The sequence below is a fragment of the Macadamia integrifolia genome, chromosome 6, assembly GCF_013358625.1.
Source record: "Macadamia integrifolia cultivar HAES 741 chromosome 6, SCU_Mint_v3, whole genome shotgun sequence".
Taxonomy (NCBI): domain Eukaryota; kingdom Viridiplantae; phylum Streptophyta; class Magnoliopsida; order Proteales; family Proteaceae; genus Macadamia; species Macadamia integrifolia.
Genome location: NC_056562.1, coordinates 18,469,351 through 18,481,106, shown reverse-complemented (window position 1 = coordinate 18,481,106; position 11,756 = coordinate 18,469,351). Strand labels below are relative to the sequence as shown.

The 11,756-nt window shown below is 36.7% G+C and overlaps 1 protein-coding gene across 2 annotated transcripts; it reads right to left on the bottom strand.

The window, feature by feature from the left end:
* Positions 1–4,715: 4,715 nt before the first annotated feature.
* Positions 4,716–6,928, bottom strand: LOC122080720 (protein BASIC PENTACYSTEINE7-like). 2 transcript variants are annotated; one of them, XM_042647536.1, is made up of 2 exons: positions 6,686–6,928; positions 4,716–5,765 (listed from the first exon to the last, which is right to left on the bottom strand). In XM_042647536.1, exon 2 carries the CDS (start codon positions 5,758–5,760, stop codon positions 4,936–4,938), a length of 825 nt encoding a protein of 274 aa, XP_042503470.1. In that variant the 5' UTR covers positions 5,761–5,765; positions 6,686–6,928; the 3' UTR covers positions 4,716–4,935. The 2 variants fall into 2 exon arrangements, with proteins under 2 accessions (XP_042503470.1, XP_042503469.1); XM_042647535.1 differs by having other exon boundaries at positions 4,716–5,837; positions 6,686–6,927.
* Positions 6,929–11,756: the final 4,828 nt, after the last annotated feature.

Sequence of the window (11,756 nt, the reverse complement as noted above, 5' to 3'; positions counted from 1 at the left end):
CCCTGAAATTTTAATTCGATTAGGATTCATACGTAGGACTTCTCTTCTTTGAGAACAATCCCTGTTGTCCGCCTCCTGTTTCAGCTGGAGGTAGGAGACAACCCCCCCCCTCTTCATGATTTATCATTTAAACTTGAGTTCCTCTTTTGCCCTCCCCTTCTAAGGTTATTCTATTTTGTCCCTTTAACTTTGTTTGTTCCAAATCTACCCCCACTCAATAATTCCTAAACCATTTATGTCCCTTCTTTTGCATACCAAGTACCCATTCTAATTCTGATTAATTACAATTCTGCCACCAGCAAAGGAAGCGAGGATGTAGGTAACGTAATGTAGTACTATAAATGAAATGATCAAAATAGTAGCCAATTGACAAGGATCTATACCTAAAGAATAGTTCAGATGCAATTAACAGGAATTAGAAGTGAAATAAAACAGCAACTATGGAGAGGGGAAAAAAAGTACCATGGAAGGTCAACGGTAATTTTCAGCCCTAAACTAGGGTTGAGAAATTAGGGTGATCAAGACCACTCGATCTCTGATCTTAAGTAATGAAATTGAATCAGAAAACGAACATAGAACAGTAACTTTTGGAACACAAACAGTAACTTTTTTTCAGATCTTAAGAACGGAAGGGCAGAACTCATATTATGCAAATATTTCAAGATCCATCCGTCAGAAAGGGCCCAGATTTGAATCGCTCTCCAAACTTAAGATTGAGTTTGAGTTCAATCAGATGGCTGAAGGTCTGATCAAAGTTTGAGTTCAATCAGATGGCTGAATTGCTTAATCCAAAAAAAACACCATGCATCCAACCTTCTAGAAACTAGGGCTCTAGTTGAATAAAATTAAGAACAGTACCTACTTGGTAATGGATGAAAGATGACGATGGACTAATAGGAGCAACAGAAAAATAACACCCATGCTTCACATCGCAAGGTGGTTTGATTAGATCAAACACCAGGATTCCTTGATCAAACACAAGGGATTCTTTAATAGAGAAGAGAGCAGCAAAAGCAGCAACTTTGTCTACCAAATTTGTGTACAATGCTTTCCCCCCTTACTTAAATAAAAAACTCTAAAATAAGGCCTAGACACTAAAAAAGAAAGGCCTAACCCAATCCTTAACTAATTGGGAAAACTAAACTGACTAGGATACTGAAATAACAAAAAACATAGGATTCAAAACAAGACTGGACTTATAGACTCCTAATCTAGACTAACTAAAGTACTTCATAACAATTAAAATAAGAAAATAAAGACTCTTACTTGACTAAACCCATATGCCTAAGCTATACCCAAATTACACATCCATAAAGTGGCCTATTACATTGAAAACCCATGGTATCAAAGGACCATCATGTATATAGCCAAACCCTAGACTTATTCCTAAACAAACAAGCCCAGTTTGGTGATGAATTTGCATCGCAACGCCTTGACAACTATGGCCCATTGAGAACCCAAATAGGGTTTTTCAAACTTGGGATTGCACCAGCCAGCATGCTCTCCCAACACGCCACAGAAAACACGAATAACTTCTTTGAATCATTCAAATATTACATTGTTGGGTTACAAAGTATGTATAGATGCTATCAACTACCATTGAATCTAACAAGGAGACTAACAACTCAATCTAATCTCCCACGTCTATCCAACTCTAAAATAAAATAAAATGCAATCACAAAAAATATCCCCAAACACTAAATAAAGCCCTACACTCTTACTGGACCAAAAACCCACTTGGGTTGAGTTTTGCGTTGGTCTAGGTTTCCAGATCAGGTTATGCTGGTTGAGCCCCAAAAATGCCACTGCATCAAGTTGGCTCCTTGATGGATTTGCATATGGTTCTAAATGAAGGAAGAAACTAAATAAATACACATCTTACGCATTTAGAGTTGCATTTTTCATTTAAATTAGTCAACTATTTTGCAAAATTTTTAACTTAATGTAGTACCATACAATAATTTTTTCTTTTTGAAATACCTTTTATTTGTATTTATATCATTTTTAATGCACACATATGCGGATAGAGGGATTAAATACAATTATTTCAAAACTACTTAATTACATGATTTATCATTTTTATATTATATGTATCTAAAGAATAATACTAATTATTATTGCATAGGTAAGACTTATTTACAACTAGCCAACAATTCATCCAAGCAGAAAACAAAAATTGGCTATTGTACTACTAAAACTAATAACTACAGTAATAAATGTGATCGATAGGCCTAAAAGCTATGTCCATTTGGTGGGTTTCTCCAACGCCAGAAACTCAAGAGCCCAATCAGCTGGATAATAATATCACTGTCAGTAAAATCCTTACTTCTCATATTCCATTTTAAAACTTAGAGAGAGCATTTATTTCTCGCTTTATGTTTGAGTTTCCAGTTTTAAGCTTGTCAAAAAGTTGTCAAAACTCCATTTAAGTTGCAAAAAAATGACTAAAAAAAAAGCTCCTTAATAAATATCTCCTTTTTATTTGTCGAATAACATAAGTTTCTAACTCTGATTCATTATTTTCATGTTTCATATCCAGGATCTGCTATGCTCAACCAGTATTTAGTATTCCCCAAAACCCGATTCTTGGAATCCCACTGTATCTACAAGCTTATGCAGCTACCTTGTTTTTCCCATGGTTCAAGATCTCGCTGAGATCTCTTTTTTTAATTTAGCGAGACAAGAATTGAGATCATAGGCGAAGTATAAAAATGACAAGATCTCGTCGACATCTCACCAAATCTCACCAAGATCTCTCCTGTCTCTCTACCTTTTTGGAAATAAAACACTAAGGAGCAAGAATTTTGGTGCTTTTCCTTGAGGATCTCCATTCCCTACACCCATTGAAGCTTAAAGAGTAGAGAATATTACCTCATCATCTACATTTGGAGTTATTTTTCTTCTCAAGAACTAGTTTAGATTAAAAAAAAAAAAAAAAAAATCTCAAACCCATTTTTTCATGGAAACATCATCAATACTTGTTGGTTTACATTGGTTTTTTTTATATGTGATGCATATCACTGATCTATGGATTCATTGAGGGAAATAAAATTTTGTTTTAAATTCTTTTTATGTTTTTATTTTTCTGTTTAAAATAAATGATGCATACTGACCTTATGTTGTTATGTAGCTTATCTTATGTCATTTCAAAATTTCAATGTAGGTTAATGTGACTCATCAGCCATCAATGTTAATTGTTACTCAATTAAGTAATATGCTATGATGCCTTTTAAAATCTTATGATTATGGTGTGTCATGAGTTGATTGTGAAATGTGGATTGTGGAATAAAGCCTACTAGCCTAGGGTCCGAAGAGTCGGAGACTACTTACATAGGGTACGAAGTCAAAGTACCATTTTAAGTTTGATTTTTTAAAAAACTGATGTTTTCATTGTGTTTAGAAGTCCCAAAATAGGGTAAATACCTAGTTTCCAGGATTATAAAGATCATATGGCCACCGAGACCAACCACTGAGACGACTGCGAAAAAATACATGATCTCAATGAGATCTCGCCAGATCTCTTTTTTGGATTAGCGAGATCTTAAACCTTGGTTTTTCCTTGATAAATTTCTTATAACGTTCCCATGAACAGACCCCCTTAAGAATAGACCATACTTTCTCTTACCAAAAGGGCAGAAGCAAAACAAATTTTTCCTCTTCTCCGCCTTGTTAGTCGACTTCTATTATCTATCTAATAACCCTTCTTCTTTTTCATTAGAACAGTTAAAATTGGAAAGTTGTGGTATGGAGTTCTTTTCAGCAGAGTGAGGATTGACCATTTGGTAAAAACCATAATAGTCAAGGTGTCACCTACGCCCAGGCATCCAAGTGCCTTGGTCACCTTGTTGGTGTCCCCTTGCATCCAGGCCCCCTCCAACCCCTTGGGTCACCTAGACGCCATAACAACTATGGTAAGAAGAGACATCATTTACAGAAACACGTATGATCTATACCTTTGTACGTAACATACTAGAGAGAATGGTTTTCCCCATTATATCCTATGAAGTTAATAATAATTTTTTAATCATACTTCTGTCATCAACTAAAAAAAATTCTAAGACATCCATCATCAACACAACCAGAACTCAAAACAATACTAATAGAGACCAAGCACCTAAAAGAGAAAAGGTGACAATATAAATACATGCCCAAAGCCTCTGAATTGAAGAGCAATAGCTAAGAGACAAGGAAGAAGAATAGATAATAAGCTTGATCTAGAACTCTGCAGAATAGAAATAAAGTTCTCTGTTGTGTGCATCTTCAAGATTGCATGTATGTAAAATCATACGGTGAGTGAAAGCCTGGTACACTGGTTCAACATCTAATACTTTTGTTTTCTTATGCATGTTACACATAGATTAATGATATGCTACATATTCCATGGTAGTATCAAACAGAACTGTCATACAAAGCAACAACTTCTTGTTGAACCAGGAACTTACTGTTAAAGTAAGAGAAAGTGAGATTGGATAGACGAAGATGATATATTTTATAAGCAATACAGATTAGACGCAATATCATCAAATCCATGTGTGTTCAGAGCAGTAACAGGAATAATAAAGGCAACAACAAGAAGTCAGAAATAATAAATAATGAAGAAAACGGTAAATATAATGCTTCTCTAATAAGTAAAGAAGCAAACATATTAACTATTGAACTGAAGATCCCTAAGAGACAGGATTTCATACGAGCATAATTGGACGAAAACCCATATATGCCGGATGTAAAGTAGTATGTACTTTTAAATAGTTAGGAAACGAACGAGTTTCAGGACAGAATAACCTAGGACAGGTCCTACATTATGACTACATACGATCTTTACAAACCGTTTGATGGAAAGTCTCTAACAAACAGCAAGAACCACATTTAGAAGGAGAACAAGTGAATTCTACAATTGGGCAACTGAAATTTTGGAACCACTGACTTATGAAATCTCTACTTGATAGTAACGAATTTATTTGTACCATGTTTAGCCCAATGGGTTTTCAGGTCAATTGGGTGAGAGAAGTCATGTCCTTCAGCAGCAAGTTTCTGAAGAAGCTTTGAATATGCACCACTGCTCATTTTTCTCCCAGCCATGCGTGCTCCAGGCCTTGAGGAACTCATGGGTAAAGGGTATTCAGATATGCTTGTAGTACAACAGGATGATTGCCATCCACCAGCACCCCATCTGTAGCACTGCCGTGTGATGCCAGTGCAAGAGCAAACAGGAGCAGGTAACCGGGAAAAATCAAATGCAGCTTCACCGCTGACAACATCTACATTTTTCTTCTCACGTTTGGCAGTAGACACAGGATTGGATTTTCTTTTTGCAGAGTCAGGATTCTTCTTTTTTGGTTGCTTCGGCCTCAAAGCCTTGGTAGCAACATGATTAGGCTTCTTCGAAGATGGCTGTTGTTTCCTAATCTTTGAAGACTTAGTACCAACCCCCCCATTGTGTGTAGGCCCATCTGTTGGAACAGTCATTTCTGCATTTAATGGGATTGCCTGCAGTGGACTTGAACTGGCTTTTGTGGAAGGTAAGAAGTTTCTTTGATGGACCCAATGCCCCGTATAGTCCATAGATGATGCTTCTGCATTAGCTTCAGAGATCATTGAATTTCTATTAGAATATGTTCCCATCTTCAAGAAGGCAGCTTGGTATTCGGCAGTACCACCAGGTAACGGAACACCAGAAACAGGTTTCAGCACTGTATTCACACCTGGGGATTGCTCTGAGAAATCCCAATTCCTAATACCCAAACGACCTTTCTCATCCATGTAAGCTGACAAAAGAACAATCTCAAAAGAATTTCTAGTTCAGGGAAACATACAGAACCCACATGGTCGATAGAAAACTGCATATGACATTATAAAATCACAAAGAAGAGTCAGAAAATTTGAAGAAGCCATAAGAACTAATGACCAACAAAGAAATTTTGAAATACATTTAGAAAACAGATCTCAATTAACAAAACCAAGAAAAACAGAAGTGAGTCTAAGACTCAACTAGCCATGCAAGTAGAAATGCACTACTCAATTTAGTCAAACTTTTTTCTTATAACCAATAAAAAAACTAACCAACCAAAACATTGACCCAGATAAGACAGAGGGAAAGAGAGAAGAAAAATAACAGTACCCTAGTTGCAAACCGAACACAGATGCAATTAAGGGCCCTCGATTTAAACTGAGAAACCAGCTCCTTGTCCAGAAATAAAAATAATAAATAATAAAGAAGTGAAAAGCACTAAGAACCAGTTTCAATATCTGTCAGCCATAGAGCCCTCCATAAATAAAAATATGAAAAAAATACAGGACTCACCTCTCAAAACATAAAAGGAAAGTGAAATGCAGCCCGTATACAATTTCTTGGTACCGTAAAACCAGAGAGATCCAGAAAACCCAACAGGAAAATACACTATCTGGGAAAAGGGAAACCCAGAAAGATGCATATCTAAACCCAGGAAATCGAAACAAAAACACTATATATATATATATATATATCTCAACCTACTAAACCCACTGAATCATCGACCAAAGAAATCAAAAGCAAAAGAATTCAAACAAAAATCACATAATCCCTTGAACAGACAACCAGAATTAAAACAGAGAGAGAACAGCCACCCAGTAAAAGTATCAACACCCACAGATGAAAACTTAAAAAGGAAACCCAAGTTTGTTTGAGACAGATTAAGGAAAAACTTACAGCATAGAAGATTTAAGAAGCCCTTCCTTTGATTCTCCTCTTTCAGCCTTTAATGGAGGAAATTCTTTCCAAATTTTGATTTTGGAGTTCACTTCTTGTGATTTCCACTATCTTGGGCATGCAGCTCTCAGATAAAAGTCATTGTTGTTCCTAGTTTCTTCGAGCAAAGAGAGAGAGAGAAAGAGACCCGTCTGTCTATTATGGCATGGAGAACTCGTTCTGAGTAACTTTTTTCTTGTACTGCACTGATGCTACAGTACCAGAAAAGAGAATATTAATTTTCTGAGACTAAATGGAACAGTGGGAAAAAAATCCTACTTTACTTTCATGTCAATTTACTAACATGCGCCGTAGTGCGTTCCTCGGAATACGAGATCCACATGACCACATTATCCTTTTATTATCTATGTACGACACTTTTCCGTGGAGCCCACAATCTTACCCTGTTTCGTGTCTCATATTTTTTTTTTTTTTCTGGTCAGGTTGCCCTTTTAGTATTGTTTTAGTCTAACTGTAGCAGCTTTTTTCTTGAAGAGTCGATATCTAAGGGAGGAGATTGTGAGATCGTTCACTGAAAAAATATTAATCTAAATTTGATGGCATGACTAAATATTGATGCCGATAGCATGTTTGTTAAATTTTTGTTTATTTAAGCTATCGTGAGTTGATTATAATTGGGATGTGGGACCCTGAATGATGATTCCCCCTTTTTTTGCAAAAGGTTTTGCTTAGATGGCATTTGATATTTTGTCATATGGACTAATGATTTGGCAATTTCATGATTAGATGGATAAAGGGTTTTTTTTTCCAGTCTATATATCAAATTCAATGATTTATCTCAACCATATTCTAGTTATGCGGTTTCCTCCATTGATTATTGTAATTTATCTTATTTAATAAACGAGTTCAACGATCAAAAAGATTTCTAGGTTGTGTTGGTCATTTCTATGAGTTTATGGCTTAAGAGTTAGGGTTTAAGTTTAATGCTTTGTTGTGGAATGTACTTGGTCTCTTTTCCCCTATAATGATTCTATGAATTTGGTTTTGCAAATGGGAGTGTATTGAGTTAAACGGAAGGCCAATGGTTCTCTTGAGTTCTACAAAGCATAGCTTATTGCAAAGGGCTTTAATCAGTAGCATGGCTTGGATTACAATGAGACTTTTAGTCCATTCATCAAACCGACCACCATTTGCATTGTTCTCTCTCTAGCCATCTCCAATGGGTAGTCCATTCGTTAGCTTGATGTTCATAATGCCTTTCTCTATGGCATTCTCAGTGAAGAGGTTTATATGGCTCAACCACAGGGCTTTGAGGACACCTGACACCCCAACCATGTGTGTCGTATCCACAAATCCCTTTATGGCCTCAAATAGGCTCCCGAGCTTGGTTTCACAAACTTTCTAAGTTTCTCCTCCACTTTGATTTTCGGTCATCCCAAACCAACCCATCTCTCTTTATATATGTGCAAGGTGTCATCACTACATATGTTCTCGTATATGTTGATTTTTTACTTACAGGCAATCGGGCTTCCCATATGTCACGACTCTTCTCACTCAATTGCTAAGTTCTCTATTGAGGATCTAGGCCCTCTCAGTTTCTTCCTTAGTGTTGAGGCTCTCTATTAGCCGCAGGGCATTATGTTGTCCTAGACCCAATATATTACTGATTTACTTCATAGAACCGGCATGATTGACTGCAAGTTGGTCCTCACCCCCATTGCTACCATGTTTCCATCATCCCCCTACAAGGGTTGCTCTATTTTCAGACCACACCAGTTACTGTTCCATTATTGGTGAATTACAGTACATCACTTTGACTTTGATGTTCTTTATTCAGTCAATTGTACCTAACAATTTATGCATGCTACCATAGAGGATCATTGGCCAACGATCAAATGCATCATTTTCTATCTCATGTATAAACAAGACTATGGGTTATTCATTTCCAAGTTTAGTTCTCTGCAATTATAAGCTTTTTCTAATGTCGATTGGGCCGGTGACAATGATGACGTCAAGCCTACCGATGACTATGCACGTTATATGAGTTCAAGTCTAATAACTTGGACCTCCAAGAAACAGAAGACATTGTCTAGGTCTTCCATCGAATCTGAGTACAAAGCCGTGGTTGATGCTTGTGCCAAACTTACCTAGTTGTATTATCTGTTTGGTGAGCTTGGCATTCCTTTGACTCAAAATCCTATCTTGTGGTGTGATAACATCGGTGCTACTCACATCTTTGCAAATCTGAGTCTTCCATGTGTGTACCAAGTATCAAGAGATTGATTTTCACTTTGTCCACAATAAGATTGTTGCCTATGAGATACAGGTGTAGTTTTATCTCCACAAGGACCAAATTGTCAATATTCTCATTAAGGGTCTCAGTACGGCTTGTTTCTCCTTCTTTCGTGACAAGTTATAGATTCGACCAATCAAATCCCCACCTTGAGAGTGTGTATCAATTGAGAATCAATGTCTTCCTAATTTTTCTCCTCATTAAGTTGGCCATGACTTATCAAGATTGCATCCAATCTCCTTTCCATATTCGACTCACACATTTACATATAAGATTGGCATGGTTGGACTTCTTATGTATCAAGTTACATATCATATCAGATTCCTATCTTGTAAGAGTTGCCTCACATGCAATATCAATTTCATGTATTACCTCTATATCACATGTGATAATATCTATCAACATAGTATGTATTCTTTGCTAGGATCTTTCCTTTACTAAGATATAGAGTTTCTATCTATTTGGGATCCTATCCTAGGCTATACGTACCTATGATTGTAACTTATTCTATAGAGAGGAGATACGAGATTAGGGTTTGGTGGGGATGGTCCTCGTTTACTTTTGAGAGTTACGAGTTGTAAAAGTGGAAGATTTGTGAACATTTGTACTTGTTTTAAGGTTATTTTATCTTTGGGTGTTGACTTTCTCTGCGTTTTTCAGTTTGATGGCTGGAGGTAATTAGATTAACCTTGAGAGGAATTATCAATCCCCTCCCCTGAACTTTGGGGAAATATCAAGTTACCCCATGGTTTTTGAATTAATTCACTCTGCTCCCCCGAAATAAAAAAAATTCTACCAATCGTTACTCCCTGTTAAATTTTGCTGTTGAGTGGGTATTAAATTTTTTAAATACCAAAAATGCCCTCTAATAAATCGTTCAAAAGAAGAGGACTTCAGCGAGTCCTTCTTCTTCTTCGTGCTTTTACCTGAGAAGAGCTCATCATCGCCCGTCTCTTCTCACTGAGAAAGCCGCTCACTGTCGCTGCTCACCGAGAAGATCGCCGAGCAGATCATAGAACTTACTTCTCACCATAAATTCAAGTATCATTATGCTTAGATTGACCCTTTACTAATATCCCAAGCAAAGCTTTGGACTCAACAAACGATGCTAATGGTTCGTCTGACTGAATCACACATTGAGAAGCCTCCCTGATTGACCATAACCTCACAACCATCCCCCATCCATTATTCAATGTATCGGTTCTGAGTCTTCTATCTAATGCAAACCCAGAATTAACATTAAAAAAATTATAGATAATCAAGTTCAATTGAGTCTAAAGCAAATAACTTCAGGGCCAATCCTCAAATCAACCCCAAAAACAAACCCGGTTCAAATTCAATTGAATCTTACATGAAATTCAAATAATCACTACGTATCCATCCACCAATGAAGTAGAATTCATGTCCTGAAGGAAGTAGATATCATGTTCATGTGCTGCATTCTCCTTTCAAGAGGAGGTTTTGACTAAGCTTTGTCAACTTGTTGATTTTCTTTACAACTCGAAATATCTTAACATCCATGGCTATGGTGGTCTTGAGGTATTCATTTCCTGGAGGTAGTTGGGTGAGCTGAAACACACAAGCATCGCCAACTTCCAAGTTGTTATCCCACACGAAATTCATCCATCCTCCACTCAGTCCATTTCCATAGCCTCTATCGTTTCCATCATATGTGATTACCCATTTCTTCATACTTGGAGGAACACGGAGGACCACTTCTTTCGTGCTTTATGGAATATGCTTCTTCAGAAATTATTTACAAATTGTTTGCAAGTACACACATTGAAAGAAAAGAAGAAACAACTATGATTTATCATTGCTTTCCTTCTTGCCCTCCTTGAGTCGGCGACATACCCTAAATCGATTATGAAGTTTCACAATCTTCCTCTGTGTAATCAAAAGTTCAGAATTTGAGCAAAACGAACTGATTTTTCTGCTAGAATTAGTTCAAAACCCAAGAAAAGGAGAGAAACTCGATTTCAAAATCTGTGTAGGCGCCATTCTTCGTTTCTCTGATGTCAGTCAGAGTCGAATATCATTACAAAATTTAAGTGAGGAGAAACCAAAAGCGTATAGAAGAAGCAAAGAGAGAAGCCTACACAATTGACCAAGAAATTTGTGGCCACAAATTGAAGTAAACAGAGGTTGGAGAGAACCCCGCACAAGAACGAACGAACGAATGAAAGAACGAGATGCTAACGGAAGTTTGAAGACTTCACTCTTTACTACATGTATGATGGTTGCGTTTTGATGATTTGATTTTTATTTTGGAAATGTCTGAAGTAATGGGTGTCGTGTGAAAAGAAAAGACCTTCTCGGTGAGCGGTGATAGTGAGCAATGATGGGCAACGGTGAGCTCTTCTCAGGTAAAAGCACGAAGAAGAAGGACTCATTGAAGTCCTCTTCTTTCTCTCTTCTTTTGAAGGATTAATTAAAGGGCATTTTTGGTATTTTAAAAATTTTAATACCCACTTAATGGTAGAATCTATTGGGAGTAACGAGTGGTAGAATCTTTTGATTTCAGGGGAGGGGAGTGATAATTCCTCTAACCTTAATGAGGCTAGGTAATCTTTGGTGCCATTCTCTTCTTACAGTTAATGAAGTTTAATGGGACTTGGGAAGACAAATTATGTTGTGGGCTTTGAAGAATATTTGGGTTTTTTTTTTTTTTTTTTCATTTTGGTTTTGAAGTTGAGGAATTTGGGTGTGTTCACTTTGCAACTAAGTTCATTCTTAATTAAGTTTTGGAACATGAATTTTGATTAGAGATTTTATTTG

Excerpts from the sequence above, each read along its gene's own strand:
- LOC122080720 (XM_042647536.1), bottom strand. The coding sequence starts at position 5,760 with ATGGATGAGAAAGGTCGTTTGGGTATTAGGAATTGGGATTTCTCAGAG.